This window comes from Artibeus jamaicensis, unplaced genomic scaffold (assembly GCF_021234435.1).
Source record: "Artibeus jamaicensis isolate MK-2021 breed Jamaican fruit bat unplaced genomic scaffold, CSHL_Jam_final contig_387, whole genome shotgun sequence".
Lineage (NCBI taxonomy): Eukaryota > Metazoa > Chordata > Mammalia > Chiroptera > Phyllostomidae > Artibeus > Artibeus jamaicensis.
Window position 1 is genome coordinate 4,252,288 of NW_026521812.1, and position 16,643 is coordinate 4,268,930.

Genomic DNA, 16,643 nt, shown 5'->3' on the forward strand with positions numbered 1-16,643 from the left:
GAAGTTAAAAATGAATCAAAAGTTTTACTTCAAAACACCCTGCTGTTGCACTGGTCTTAGCCTGATAAGCTGCCTAAATCCTCTCAGCCTCTATTTTTCCTCTGCAAAGTAAAGAACTTGATAATGTCATCTTGATGAAACGAGTCCTCCAGACCTCCCGATCTAGCTTGGCAGTGTCAAAAGGAGGCACACTGAACAAGACATTTGATGTAAAGAAATGTTAAATGTACCTCTGTCTTCAAAAATCCTGGTGTGGAAAAGCCAGTGTGGACTCCAGTTTTTATCTAAGCCCCACCTTTTTTATCTGTAGTTTGAAAAACAAGCACCACCTATTTATAGTCCTCAGTCGACCCCTTTTTTCACCCCATTTCTGATGTGACAGATCTGCACATTGAAGAAAATAATATGAAACATGAACACAAATCAAATTTGTTTTGTTCGTGTGTATAAAAATTCAAAAGATCTCGAATTTTTGGTTGAAGGAGTAAGTCAGGAATGAAAAATTAGGGCTTTTCCCCAGCAGACGCCCCTGGCACGTAGTATCGTCAGCCCAGGGGCCAGAGGGCCTGGATGAAAATCCTGCTCACCCGCCCACTAGCTGAGTAACCCCTCACTACAAATTGAGGATAATAATAGTGTCCACCTCATCAAAGCATTGTGAACATTCAGTGAATCGGTAGGTATACATAAGGCACTTAGGAAGCCCAAGTGAGAACTGCGTGTTAGCAGGGAGCAGCTGGCGCCAACAATTCAGCTATAATCCGCTGTTCACATGTGTCGTCCACAGCACTTTGGGCAAAATAATGGAAGCTAAGCAAAGAAGCAGGCAATGTTTGCCTTTCTTTTTTTTAACTCTCCTTTGCCTTTTTTTTTTTTGAAAACCTTCCGCCCTTCCATCAGGGCTCCTGCCAAGAGAGTTAGTTAACATGAACTTCTTAACATAGTAACCCTTACAAAGGTATTTGCATCCTTAAAAAAGTCTGAACACAGAAATCAATCCTTAATCCAAGAAGATATGAAATGGTGGAATTTCATGCACTTTGAGAGAAGTACTTTTTCAGTCTGACTCTTGTTAAATGAGACCCAATCTCATCTATATAAATAGGGATTTTTTGTTGGATATATGGATATCCAAAGAAAACAGAGCATCAGTTTCTTCCCAAGATGAGAGGCATTTTCATTAACCACAAGTGTTTATTTTTCTCTTGTCTCTTCTTAATGGTTTCAATGCAAAAAAATAAACTTTCAATGCTAACACAGTCTTACGTTCTAGTAAGTGGGACCTGCTTTGCTAAAGGCAAACTCAAAATGTCACTTCATAATTTATGTATTGAGTTCTAGGGGTTCACCTACCATTTTTAAAAATAATGGCCACTGTTAATCTTCTTTAAACTACTTAAATCCATAGTCCTACCATGCATCAATCCACTTCCTGACCTTGCACACACAAATCTACTTCCCTCCCACGTTACCAAAAGCAAAACAAAACAACAAAAATGCCATCAAGAGACATCATCATCCCAATGTTGTTTTCTTTATTCTAACCTCCACTGAGCCCCAATATCCCTTCTGCAATAATTTGGTTCTATTCTCCACTGAACCTTCTCTCATCATCAATCCCACTCAAGCCTCCTCTTGTTTGGAAAAGCTGCTCCCTTAAATTACTGCTGTTTTTCTTTAAAACTCAACAGCGACCTCCTACTTCGTCATTTTCTCGGTGTTGAGCTCTGAGACCTCTCTTCTTGCCATAACTCTAATGGGGCTGCATAGCAAATGGCCACCAACGACCTTCTGATCAACAAATGAAGCAGCCTTGTTCTCAGTCCCCATTCTTGCTTTCTTAAAATGTCGGACAGCGGTGGACAACTCCTCCTGAAAGTTGCCTTGGCCACTGGCTCTGAAAACATTATTACCCTGATCTTCCCTTTGTTTTTCTTCCTTTCTCTTCTCTGTCTCTCCTGATCCATCTAACTCCATCTACTTCAAAGCTCTTTCCAGTCTGGTCTCAGAACTGCTCAGTGAGATTTTCCACCGCTGTACAATTTTATTTTCACAGAGCTTCTGATTCAGTCATTCTAATCCATCCGAAGTTCCTGGGCAGGCCTTGCTGCCTCATATTGGGCAGTTCTGAGTCTTATTCTTGCTCTTCACCAGGCAGGGTTAGGTCCCGTCATATTCATACAATCTCATTCCCTCTTTCCAGACCTGGTTAAGAAATGACCTAGTCTATCTATAATTCTTTCATTGACTTTTCTTGAGCAGACTTTCCTCACTGATAGCATAGCGCTTGTTATTCTGTACTGTTAACTTGACAATGCTATGTTGCTTTCTTGCTTACATTCTGAATTACTATGAGTTTGTCTTCTCACTCCAGTTTCCTCAATAGTTTAATATAGCATAGTATAGTAAATGCTCAGGTAAACCTCTTCAGATAATTTGCAGAAAATTAATATATAAACAAATAACTCATCGAAAGCAGATGCAATACACTTCAGTGATTCTTACCTCCCCCAGAAGACATTTTTGATGTCAGTAATGAGAGTAGAGGAGGTAAGGAGAAGCTACTGACATCTAGTGGGAAGATACCAGAAATGCTTTTAAACATCATACAATGCCCAGGTCAGCCCCCCACTATAAAGAATTATCCGGCCCCGAATGTCATTAATGCTGAAACCGAGCAACCCTGATGTAGGTCAATTCTTTGTTAAGTTGGAATACTAGAAATATCATATCTACAAACACAACAATAAGAAAATAATAAATACACGGTGACTATTTTCTTCTAAATATATATGGCTTCTTGTTACTTTGACCACAAAGGCAAAGCTAATGATGCTCTGATACTTAATCAGCTGCAATGGTGGCTCCTGCTTCCCTGAGACAGGTGAACTCAGTAACCAGTAACCCACATATAATGTGATCGTGGGAAAATCTGGAAGAAAGCACTTGAAAGGGGAATTCACTGACTATGGCCAGGCCTTTAGTTGATTTTTATCTAGACGTACTCTCTTAGTGATCTCAACAAATAACATTTCTTTTAATACCAGCGATACTCTGATTCAGCCTCTCAAATTAATGTCTAAAGCCCAATCTTCTCTCCTGAGTTCCAAATGGCTGCATCTAACTGCCCAGCATTTCCATACATACGTCTCATATCAGGTAAAACTTAGTATGTCTCTATTAACTCAGTTGCTTAATACTCTCCTGGGAATCTGTCCTTCATGCAGTGCTTCAGGAATCCAGCGTCTTCAGTTTTGGCGCACTGCAATTTTAACCTGGGGCTTCCTCCTCATTCTTCACACTGGGGAGCATGGAGACCAGCGGCTAGTGGAGAGGCTTCTCACTACCTCAGCCTGGAAATGATATGCACATCACTTCCCCTTGCATTTCATGTGCCTAAACTAGTGCCATGGTCCTGCATAAGTGAAGCGGGCTAGAAAGTGCAGTCCTTGGTGCACAGAAACAGAATTGGCAAAAACACAGGACTGTCTCTGCCCTCATGTCTAAAACTCTTCATCTCCACCCTCAATCTATTCCTTCTAAGTCATCCCATACCAGTGAAAGCCATCCCACTGCTCAGGAACAAAGACCTTAAAGTCATCTCTGACTCCACTGTTTCTCTTACAATCCACACTCAAAATGTATCCTCACCCGCTCCCCTGCTGTGTTGCCCTTTGCACATCTGGATATGTACAACGGCCTGGTTTCTACCCAAGTCATCATAACGATTTTTTTCCACACTGTAGACAGAGTGATTTTTTCAAAAACTTAAGTCAAATCACATCATCCCTCAGCTCCTCCAACTGCTTCACATACCACTTGGAGAAAAGTTCAAGGTCTTACAATGCCTAAAAAACCCTACACAATCCATACTCCTCCACCTCCACATCCTGACTTCTACCTTATTGCTGCATTGTTTTCTCCACCATCACTGCCAACACTGGCCTCCTTTTCACTCCTCAAATATACCAGGCAAGCTCCCACCTCAGTTTTTGCAGTTGCTGTTCCTTCCAAAGCAAAATCCACCCCCACCCCAATATTCACATGACTCACTCTGTCATCTCCTTCAAATCTTTGCATAAACGTCACCTTCTCAGTAAGCTCCTCCTGACTACTCTCCAAAAACTGTAGCTTTCTCCACCCATTCAGCTTGTCCCCAGAGCTTCTTATTCTCCTGCCTGCTTTATTTGATTTTTCTTCTTGCATTTATTACTCTCCACCATCCTGTATTTATTTGTTTATCTTCCCCCATTATAATATAAGCTCCGTGAAAATAACAATGTGTCCACTTTGTCCAAGTATTTCCAACACCTAAAATCACCCTTCAAATACAGCTGTCCTCCACAAATATTGAGTGAATAAATTAGTAGCCACTGTCAAAATCTCATTTTATTTTATTTTTAAAACATTTTTTAAGGTTTTATTTATTTACCTTTAGAGGGGAAGGGAAGGAGAGAGGGAGAGAAATATCAATGTATGGTTCAAATCTCATTTTAAAATAACTTTAGAACTTGACATAACATCATACAATCTTATATTAAACTAAAATTTTGGGGAGGGGAGGATTATATTTGTATTATATTTGTCTTCCAATCCTTGGTTTTGCAGAGTTCCTGACAGAGAGGGAGGAATCTTTAAATATTTGTTTAATCAAATTTGTTGAATTATCACTCAACTTTCATACATCCTGCTGTCTTACGACTGCCTGTTCAAAATATTTACTAATGAAGACTGCGTAGTTGATTCGTATTCGTGGGAGAATGATATTTAAAACCTTTGCTCTTTGTTCAAATAAGCTGAAATCAAGTCGAGTGCTAATGGATACTTTCAAAGCACCAAGTGTATTGAAAGGTCTGAAAACTGTTTACGTTGATCAAAGCAGGTAAGATGTCGTGTTTAGCAGTGTGGACTCCGGAATTGGTGTCCATGCGCTCACCTCCCATCAGCATAGCGCTCCAGCTAGCACGACCTTGAATGACAGCAGCTTCAGTGCGCCCTTCTTCGGGCTGAGGCTGTGACACAGCCCGCCACAGAGGGCTGCTCTGCGATTACCTGAGGTGAATCTCGTAAACCCCTAGAATGCTGCCTATCTGGAAATGCAATTGTAAGTGTTATATGTAATGTAATAACACTTTGGTGGCTATGAAGTACTGAAGTAAAGTGAATGTTACTGTTTTTTTTTTAACCAGTGAACATTGTCCATTTGCTGTATACCTTATAGCAAAAGTTACATTACTTTCATTTTTATCATTTTTAAGATTATAAGGTGTGTTGGGGACTACGTGAAAAATACGAAAGGATTGAGAAGTAAAGATTGGAGTCTCAAAACAGACACGGGGACATAAAGTACAGCCTAGGGAATAAAGTCAATAATATTGTGATAACTATGCCAAGTGGGTACTGAAAATATCAGGGGGATGCTTTCATAAAGTACCTGATTATCTACCTACCATGCTATACACATGAAACTAACAGAAAATGCTACTGAATGTAAACTATAATTGAAAAAAATAGAATAAAAATACATTATAATACAAAAATATATAAAGGCGTGAAATAGATTATGTTTCTATCATAAACAGGTGCTTTCACCACAGACATCATAGCTTTTCTTGTGGCTGTACTACTCCAACAAAGTCCTCGAAGCTGCTGACCAGGCCCGGGATCCGCAGGCACGAGGCCCGGGCGCCACGCTCCCTCCTTCCCAAGGCCGTGGCAGACGGCACTAAATAGGTAACGTTACTTTTCCAAGGAGCCAGAAGGCGGCTTAGGTTCCTTCTCAACACAGGCAGCTGCTACCAACTGATTACAACTGACAAAAGAAAAGCCTAATATGTACATTTTCAATATTAAAAAATGGGATGCAATCACAATCCATATTCTGTACAATATGGGCTTCTCCCTCTTTAAATACATGTTCCAAAAGTTATTTAAAAGTTTTAATAATTAAATTATAATTTGAGAAAATCATAGAAGATAATTAATGAAATCTTCTATTGAATCCCTAAAAGCTCATGACATATATAAAAATTCAGTTAAATCTTATTTAAAAGAATGTATCTTAATAACTAATAAAATTTAACTTAAATTTTATATCTATAAAATTTATCTATATAAATAGATATATCTATTTTGTAATTTCTACAGTGTATCTACTGTAGAAATTACAGTATAATTTCTACTTATATATCTACTTTGTATATATATATATATATATATATATCTACTATATCTACTTTGTAATTTCTCAGTGTATATATATCTACTTTGTAATTTCACAGTGTAGGTACTCTATTATATAGCTGCAAATTAAAACTGTTATAGGCCATTGGGAGTTACAGTTCTGAAAACAATTTAGCTCTAAGCAGAATTCCATTGAACTCTGAAGCATGCTGTCCATTTGGATGGTGTAAAAAATACATGCTGTAAACATAATCCTTCTGACCAGTGTAAAGGACAAGTTCTTCCAAGCAGATTGGTAGCCTCAATAAAAAAAATCTGATTTTGTTTAGATTTGAATAAAATACATTTAAGAATAACAGTATGCATGCTACTCAAACTGATTAGAACACATAACGAAAAAGCAAGAGAAGAATAATATTTCAGGATTTTGATAATGCCACATCATCAGAAATGAAAAAAATAATTTAAAGTGAAACGAACCAAAATAATTATTTTCTAGCGGTGTTTAAACACTGACAGAAATGATGATTCTGAAGCGCTCCATCTAGATTATAATCTGGGTGGTATATTTAATTCCATACAACAGCTAGGAGCCTGTCTGAGTGGCTCAGACAACAGCACAGCTTTAAAGGATGGGCTAGAGGCTCCAGGCAGAGATGATACTGCAGAATCTCTCTGCATATACTGCTATGTAGAGTGTAGAGTATTAGTCTAAAGGCATTTCTGCATTCTAAGGGAGAAAAACAGAGGCAAAAAGATTAATTTATTTAACCAGAATTTTAATAAATGTTAATGTTACTAGGCCTTAGATAACAAAATAAATACTATTAATATCAACAAATAGATATGAATTTCTAAATGTGTTGTTGAAACATAAGATAAAACATGAATACACTAGATGTGAATTAATTTAGACCTCACTAACTAAAATATGTCACCAATGGTATAAATTAACTGATTCAGTAACAATACAGACATATACAGGGAGATTCAGGCTCTTAATATTTAATATTGGGAAAAGCAGTCCTACTGTAAACTGCGACTTGTTCATTTTACCTCGTGTTACTTAGTCACCACAAATGTTTTACTGAGTTATGTATAATGCTTAAAATTAACAAAAAAATTATTTTCAAACCTTCTAGCTTGATGATAAATTTAGGCCAAACTCCTTCTCTCATGTATATATGAATGAATCAGACCCGAAAAAAACTCTTTGGAAATATTCGACATCGCCAAAATAGGACTTTAAAATATTTCGATGTATATGAATTCTTAAAAAATAACAAATGTTACTCAGTCTTTATTTGAACACAGGGAATATAACATATTTTAGTATCAAAGGAACTTTGGATTATTTTATAGATACTGCTATGTATAATCTAGATTCATATTTGTGTCTGTTAATGAGTGCAATATTTAGTTAAAAATTATATAAGCCATTATTGGATATGACTTAAATTTCTTCTTAATACATAATTAACTCCTAATACAGAATTTCAGGCAAAGTTAAAAGTTAAATCTTACGTTAATTGCTTACCTCTTAAAATTCCTCAGATCCTTTAATCCAGACTGAAAAATTAACATAAATATACTGCAAAAAACAATGTTTAAGGGCCAAACTTTGTTTTGATCCCATGCTGTTAAACTAATAGTAGATGCTTTATGCAGCTTTTTAAAAATCTAAGTAAAACATGAATTCACAACTCAGTAATCTATTCTGACAATAACATTTCGGCTTTCTAAAATTTGTCAGGCTATTCATTAACATACTTCACTGACAGCATATAAAAACTTTTGAAGGAAACATTTATGGACTGCAAGAATTGGGCTAAGGAGGATACAAAATGAATAAGACCCGCTATTACTCTCAAGTAGCTTATAATTCAGCATAGAGGCAAATACACAGTTAAGACTACAGTTCCATGGGGTAAGTCCTGGGGTAGAGGCAAACGCCCAAAGGTATGAAGCACATTGCAAAGGCCCCAGCCCAGCACGGCTAACAGTGTGGGAAAGGAGGCAGTCTGACAGGCTTGTTCAAAGGGAGTGGAACCTATATTAAGTCTTCAGGATTTACAACTTATCCTGCTGGGAACAAGGCCCGTCTGGGGAGAGGCTATAGAATTAGCAAAGGCATAAAAACCTTAGAGAACCTGTAAGATTCAGGGAACCAAAAGAAGCCAGAAATAAGACTGGCAAGTCACAGGTAAGCAGCTAAGTCTGTGTGCTTCACAGCACACTTGGGAGCTTCTCTTCAGGGCAAGAAAGGGTCTGGGAAGGATATTAAGTAGAGCGCTGAAGTGATCAAGTATATATTTCAGAAAGACAATTCTAGAGCTAACTTAAAAAGCAGAAAAAGATAGTCAAGAGGTAATATAAAGATAAAAAATAAGGAGCTGAGGCAAAGACAGCAGCCCTGAGAGATACTGACAGTTAAGAATGGGAAGGACTTTGAGAGGAGGATGAAGGAGAAAAGGATGACTGCCTCTTTTCTGGCTCAACCCACTCCGTAGCTGATGATGCTGTCCCCCTGAGATGGGAAGTAAGGCAGTAGGGGAGAACTTCAAGGGAGGAGGGCTGGTGAGTTCATTTTTCAGCTCCTGAGCTTGTAGACCTACCTATTCTCAGGCGGGGACGTCACCTGAAGGTTGTTGTCGCAAGAATAAATGCATACTTATTAAAGACCAGCTGAATTTGTCAGGTAACTGTAATAGCAGCTAACATTCATGAAGTTATCGGTTTAAGCTAGGCAGGAGCTAAGTTTTTCACATAAGTTCTTTTTATTATCCTCCCACACTACAGATGACAAGAGTTTAAGTGATTTCCCAAAGAATACCAAGTGTTTAAATGTCCGGGATGTCTGATTTTAGAGTTCAATTCCTCACCCACTACATTATGTTGTGTAATGCAAAATTCATTACAGATTTTTGGAACAGATAAAAGTGGGTAAAAATTTAAAGTCATTTAAAGATTTTCTTCAAATAGAAATCATTTTAATGTAAGGGGGAAGGTAATTCTGACTTTTTTGACATATCTGTGGTGATAAATGACAAAAAAAGAAAACTCAAAAGCCATGAGTCATGTTGATGTCATGAAGAGAGCTTTGGACTTGGAGTCAGAAGACCTGTGTGAAGTCCCAACTCTGATGCTTACCAGCCATGCCAATGTGGGCAGCTCATTTAAACAGTCTTAAGTATCCCCTTGCACATGAACAAGATCAAGAGACTGGCCTATATGGTCTTCTATGTCTACAGATGTTGAAGAAGGAGGAAGGATTTTCGATGTTTATATTGACAAAATTAGAGCCCTTAATCCAGTAACACTTGACACAAACTTCAAGCTTCCTGTGGCTTAAACCGGGAGCACCCATTCGTGATGTCCTCCCATTCTTGATGTCCTAACCAACCACTCCACAGATCAGCAGCTTCCAGTCTGGCTGACCAGGCAATAGACCCCCTCAGATGTAAAGTTCAATGTGAGAAAGGGGAAAGAGAAGGAGACAGGGAAGAGCATCCTTTTCTTCTCTAATCTCTTCTATTCTCACCACAAACTCAGCAGCTGAGTGCAAGATGAGAAGCCAGAAGGTCACCCTAGATTTCTGGCTCTCAACCTGGCTGTACATTAGCAACACCAAATACTTTTTAAAAATTTAAATACTGGGCTCCACAACTCTAAAATATGACTAAGAGGGAATTATATTCTATCTATAAGTGCTGAGTTTCATTCTGCAAAAGGTGGTATGAAGTACCTTGAGTAATAATCTCACTCTAATATTGAACATGAAAACATATTAATTCTAACCTCCACTGTGTTAAAAACAATTCATTCTTGAGCACATACACATCTCAGAGATCAACCATCTCAGACTCTGCCTGCTTTAGCTCTGAAAACCATCTTAGACTCTGCCTGCTTTAGCTCTGAAAGTTCCATGTCCTGGGAAACCCCAGGGTCAATCTAACAACATACAGGCATGGACACACATGTGCATGTACCCACACACACAAACATTTAAGTAACCCCTAGTATGTAAGAACAAAGCACAAATAAACACTAGCCCTCTCATGAAGCATCACCATTAAGAAGAGAGCATCATTTACTCAGGTACACACATGGCGACACCTGCAGACCTCCGACACCACTGAGATCCATAACCATGCAAGGGCACGGGTGATGTATCATCATGCTATCATCCATTTCTCCAGAGTCTATACTATGAGTATTTAAGTTCAATAACCAACATTAAAAAAAATAAACTACTTCGAAACCCTGGCCTCCCAAATGCCACTTTTCTTTTCCAAAAGGCTCAGGCAATTTTTGAAGAATAACATCTCTATCATTTGACAGGTTTTTTACAGTTTTATCATTTTTCTTACATTTTGATTCTATGTGAGAACAAAAATTATATAATATATAATGAAATTAAACAATGGTCAAGTGTATATTTGAAGACTCCGTTATTTCTTTTAAATGGGATTATAAAAAAATTAAATTAACTTGGAATGCCACGTATACATCAGGACACACAGACCTCTGTATTTTAAACTTGAACTCATCCCAGAAATCTTTTCTAGAACCACACTACTATATACAATCATACTCTCCTCTATTGCCTGATAGAAACATTAGACTTTAAGATCAAATCATGATCACACAGGCCAATACAAAATATCATCGGTCAGCATAACACACGCTTGGTAGGTACACACATCCCCTCACTTGAGACATCACTAGTTGTTTGTGAACAGAGTAGCTTGGGCCAAAGTGGGCAGTGCTGTGGGAGGCTGAGGGAAGACTACCCACTGACTCCAGTTCTGCACAGCGAAGAACTAGTCTCATGGAGACACTACTAATGAGTTGCAAGGAAAAGCCATGTGCATCCTTTCCCTTTGAGAAATCAGATTCTTAGAATGACTGTCACCAATCCTGTGCGTTCTTCACTCTGCAAAGAGCTTAGCAAAATAAGGAAAGCCATTGAGGACTGCGTTTGCCATCTTTGAAATGAACAATAGACATGCTAGTAAAATAGTTGCTCTTTATATGCTTCTGACATTCAACAATAGTTGCACTATCTAAGCACATTTGAAATAAAACTAGCAAAGGAGGTATGTGAAATAGTTTGTACTGTAGAAAACACTTAGCATGATTTCAATTCCCTGCTCTTCCTACCAGTGAGTGGTTTTACAGGCACACAATCAAGGAAGACCACAATCGTAAGACAAACACCATCAATTTCCAAAGGTTTGTTTTATCACCTTAAGAGAAAATTTCCAAATCAACTAAAAAACATATTATTTTTTTTAATATTTTATTATTTATTTATCTTTAGAGGGGAAGTGGGGGAAGGAGAGAGGGAGAGAAGCATCAATGTATGGTTGCCTTTTGTGCATCCCCTGCTGGGAACTGGCCTGCAGGGAACCAGCCTGCAACCCAGGCATGTGCCCTGACTGGGAATCGAACCGCGATCGTGTGGTTCGCAGGCCCGCGCTCAATCCACTGAGCTACACCAGCCAGGGCAAAAAACATATTATTTTTAAAAAACTTGCTTTTAAAAGTATATTCATTTTAGTATAATTCTGAGTGGTTGTACCATAACTTTTTTCGGCAAACTGAGATTGAATGAAGACTTACTGATTGCTCATTTAAATCCTGGGAGTCTTCCATGTGGTTTTCTCACTTCTCCCGCCACTCCCAAGTAGAAGCAGCTTCCTTCAATTCAGAATGGACTATCTGAAACAAAAGGATAGAAACAAAAGAAAAAGAAAACGTCATCTTTTCCATTTATTTTTAAAATTATCAAAACACACTATGATTTATGTGATAGTTGGTAATCTACAGAATTATTTTTTTAAGATTTTATTTATTTATATTTGGAGGGGAAGGGAAGGAGAGAGGGTAAGAAATATCGATGTATGGTTGCCTCTCATGCGTCCCCTGCTGGGAACTGGCCTGCAACCCAGACATGTGCCTTGACTGGGAATCAAACTGCAATACTCTGGTTCACAGGCCCGCACTCAATCCACTGAGCTACACCAGCCAGGGCCAAAATTATTTTTAAAGAACAAAATTGATTAATGTTGTCCCCATATATGATAGAAATAATAATCTTGAAAATCACATCATGGTTAAATTGAGATATGTAAACTGCTGCTCAGGAACCCTAGAGATAAACAAAAACATCTAAGGACCATTTTGGAGACACAGTCTGAATAAACAGTGCACGATTTTGCTGAGAGAGAACAATTGATGGACTGAAAATTAAGATTCTGCACTAGCCATTCACTTTGTAAAGTGCATAAAATTAAGAAAGTACAGTGTGTGTTTTAATATGACAGCTTACTATTACAGCAAAATTTGTCTGAATTAACAGATGATCACTATTCATGTCTGAAGAATATAGTGTTATAAAATACACTTCCAATTTTAAAAAGAATAAAAGGAAGACTATTATGATTTTTAAAAGTATCACAAAATACTTTTATATGGTTGGACAAAAGTAGTTCATATGGAAAATAACAGTTGTTCATATGGAAAAATAACACAATAATTAGTAAATAATAATATGAGAATAAACTCTATATTTCACATACTCACAACTATAAACCTACTTTTTCCCTACCCTGTGTATGGAAAGGAGAACTGGTCTGTCAACCATGGTAAGACAATTAGTTTACCATTCAAAAGAGTTAATCTTTACTCCATACCACATATTAAAAATTTCCCCACCACACTTAAAATTTTAAAAGACTTTTTTAAAAGGCATGTATTTAAAAATTCCCAAATAGAGAAAGATTTTATAATAAAAGCATAGAATATAACACAAAAGAGCCAAACCACTCCCTTGAATACACACACACACAATAATTAATAATAATAATTAATAATAGTATGCATGAAAATATTCCCTGGTGACCAGGACCACTCCAGATCAGACTCTCTTTGCATGTGGTGGCACCTGTGGGGGACAATGGTCCAACAGATGCTGATCTGCCAAGACTCCCCACCTGCCTGACTCTCAAGCCCTTCCTCCATACTCCCAGAATTGTGGCTGATAATCTTTAAAAACATTTTCTTCTCACTATCTGGATGACAACTGGCTAAGGGCTCCCTTGAAACAGAATTGGATGCTCCTTTTCATTCTAACAGATACATGGTTAAGGTGGATGGTAAAAACACTGTACTGGATTATAAAGGGAATAGACAATAGACTCAATAAGAGACAATAGCTACATAAGAACACCACAAAAACTTTGCATTTCTGAATAGAGAAAAATATTAACAGTCCAAAAAAGTAAAAGGACACAATAGGTTACAGAAAATATCTCCAGTAAATATTATAAATGTGACACTGAGAATAAAGAAATAGTTCAGAAAAAGTTTAATGGCATATTAAACAATCAAACAAGTATATGAAAACATAAATCACTGTAAGAAATTGCTTACATTTTCTTACATGGAAAATGTAATGTATGGAAACAGAAACATATGGGAAAGTGGTTGCTCTTGTAGTTGCTAAAATATGTAAACTTAAGTAACAAGTATGCATTTTGGACTACTGTATATGTATTCAATAAATATAATACCTATTATGATAACAGACACAGTAAAAAGAAATGGTATCATCATTCAATTACTAGTGATAATGTCAAGTTCTCTTAAACTTTTAGAAAGCAATATGTCACTGCACTTTATTTTTTTAATCTTCACCTGAGAATATGTTTACTGATTTTAGAGAGAGGGGAAGGGAGAGAGAGAGATAAAGAGAAATGCTCATCAGTTGCCTCCCATACACACATTCAGACCAGGAATCAAACACACAACTGAGGCATGTGCCCTGACCAGGAATCAAACCCATGACCTTTTGGTATATGGTATGATGCTCCAACCGAGTCACCCATCCATCCAGGGCTCTGTCACTGTATCTTTAAATGCTGTAGTTATGTTTAAACTTTTTTCTCCAATATTACCTGTCCTAAGAAGTAAGCTATCCCCCCAAAAAAGTGACAAGGTATTCACTACAGTGAATTCATGATAATAAAAACTAGAGACATCCTCATCTTTGCAGTCCATTAAACAAATTACGGTCAACCAATGCAATATAATGTCATTTTATGTCCAAAAAATAATTATTAAAATAAAAAGTGAAAATTATTGTGTTAAGTGAAAAAAATAGAAATACAAAATTTTGCTATGTTAACACTAATGTACCTGAATTTTGATATGGCTTTAAAAGGCAAAATAAGAATAAAAATGTTGTTATTAAGCATGATACCTTGGTCTTCACATACCTTGATTATTGTTGATTTTATGTTGTCTGTGCAACAATTTTAAGTTTTCCCACTATAATATAGGAGGCATATAGTAAGTAAAACCAAATGATGCTAAAATGTTTTAAAAGATCACTTAAAGCTATACATATTATAGTGAAGATGAACTTTCTAGGTAGAGGTATCTCCAAGTGGGCCCTGTGGCTTCTTCTACCTGGATTAAATCTCAAAACCGGAGTGCTCTCTTCAAGGGTGGGCACTCTGGATCTTATTTATTAATGTTACCTATAGCACCTAGCTCAATTCCTGGAAGCATTAAAAGTTTAATAAATAAGTATCAATTTGAATGAATTGCACAATTATTGGTGGATGAAATCATATATAATGTATCAGACAATGTGAAGGAAAAAAGTTAACAGCCAGATAATTTAACTTTTGAAAATTCTGTCTCAAATACGTGCTTTTTTAAAGAAAATTCTTCTTTGTTCTACATTTTTCGGGTATATACTGACTTCAGGCACATACTGATTTCATTTTATTTTCACTTTGTATAAAGTCAGTAAGAATAAAAAACTGGGGGGGGGGACAGAATTTCACTGGCCAAATGAGAATATTTTAACTTTTCAGAAAATCCGATATTGAAAATTAGTCCACCAGATATTTTCCTACTCATCTGACCTAATAATAACATATAATAAAATCACTATTGATAACATTCTGACCAATTGTTTACTTACAACACAGCATGCTGATTTAGTTTCCCAGGACTGCTGTAAAAGAAATAATAAACTGGGTGGCTTAGAGCAACACAAGGTTATTCTCTCACGGTTCTGAAGGCAAGTCCTGAATTAAAATGTTGGCAGGTCCATCCTTCCTCTGGAGGTTCTAGGAAAAAATGCTTCTTTGTTTCTTCCTAGTGCCTGGTGTTGGCCAACAATCCTTGCAGCCCTTGGCTTGTGGGTGCATCAGTCCAGTTTCTGCCTCTATTGTTGCATGGTATTCTCCCTGAAGAATGGGAGAATTCTCCCTGAAGAATTCTCACTGCTTCACATAGCCTTCTTCTGAGTGTAGGTGTCTCAATGCCCAAAGTTCCCTCTTCATATATGTACAGCAGCCATTGGTTTAGGCCCACCCTAATCCACTAAGACCTCACCTTGACTTGACTGTATCTGTACAGACGATGTTTCAAAATTAGGTCATCCTCACAGGTGAGAGGGTCAAAAGTGGAGCATGTTGTTTAATGGAAATGATTTAACCACAACACACACAGGTATCACATTAAATTCATTTTTTAAGATACAGTCAGTGTTTCAATGTAGTATTACCAGAAAGGATAGACAAGAATCAAAACAGGATACTGGTCATTACGAAAGAAGTCATCATTTTCTAGAAGAGCCACCAGGGCACTGGTGATAACTCATATGAAATTAAAATGAAGACTTCAGGAAAGGTATTGGAGCATTAGAGAATTAATAAAAAAACTAGCCTCTTTTGGTTAACCACCAGTTCAGAATCTATTTAATGTTTCAGTCGGGAAGCCATTTGCATCAATGTTCCATGTTACAACGTAATACTTTGCTTTATATTTCCTTAAAATTGAGATTAATTGTTACTTAGTTTAACATTTTTATGGTAACATGAATTTCTTTCTTTGCCAAACACACTCAGGTACTAAAATATTACGAGCCCAGTGATTTTATATTATTGAACCAAGTAAAACTACCTAGGCTAATTGCAGACACAGTATTATTTTACATCATAATTTAGCAATGGTTGTTATGCTAAATCCTTTAACATTAGTTTTCACAAATATATGAGAAAAAGATGAGAACGGTCTAAGAATCAACTAAGAGAAGTACTACCTCATAACAAAGATATAAAATTAAGGAATAATGGTAACCTCATGCTGTTTTATGGAGCAATAATCTAGCTCCCAGCTTTATTTCAAGGCCATTCCTTCAGAAAAGGTGAATTTAAAACAGGAATATTAGCAACCTCACCCAGCCCATGTTAATCATTTCTTCCATGGTTAGATTTTTGCTACACAGAAAACTGATTGGATCCTTTCCTTTAACTCTGCTCTAGAAGTGAACTCTAAACTCCGGTCTCTTAGAAAACTAGAATAAAAAATCAATAATTCTTCTAATTTAAAGATATAAGATTTATACATCAAAATTTAAAAACAATTCTCAGAAATGG

At 36.9% G+C, this 16,643-nt stretch overlaps 1 protein-coding gene across 5 annotated transcripts in view; it reads right to left on the reverse strand.

Annotated features, from left to right (window-relative positions):
• EYA4 (EYA transcriptional coactivator and phosphatase 4) overlaps window positions 1-16,643 on the reverse strand; it is a 250,553-nt gene that overhangs the window by 208,556 nt on the left and 25,354 nt on the right. For all 5 annotated transcript variants that reach the window (XM_037132776.2, XM_037132775.2, XM_037132773.2 and 2 more), the window contains exon 2: window positions 11,809-11,907. In XM_037132776.2, the coding sequence (XP_036988671.2) occupies window positions 11,809-11,841 (33 nt within the window). In that variant the 5' untranslated portion in view covers window positions 11,842-11,907. The remainder of the gene's footprint in view (window positions 1-11,808; window positions 11,908-16,643) is intronic.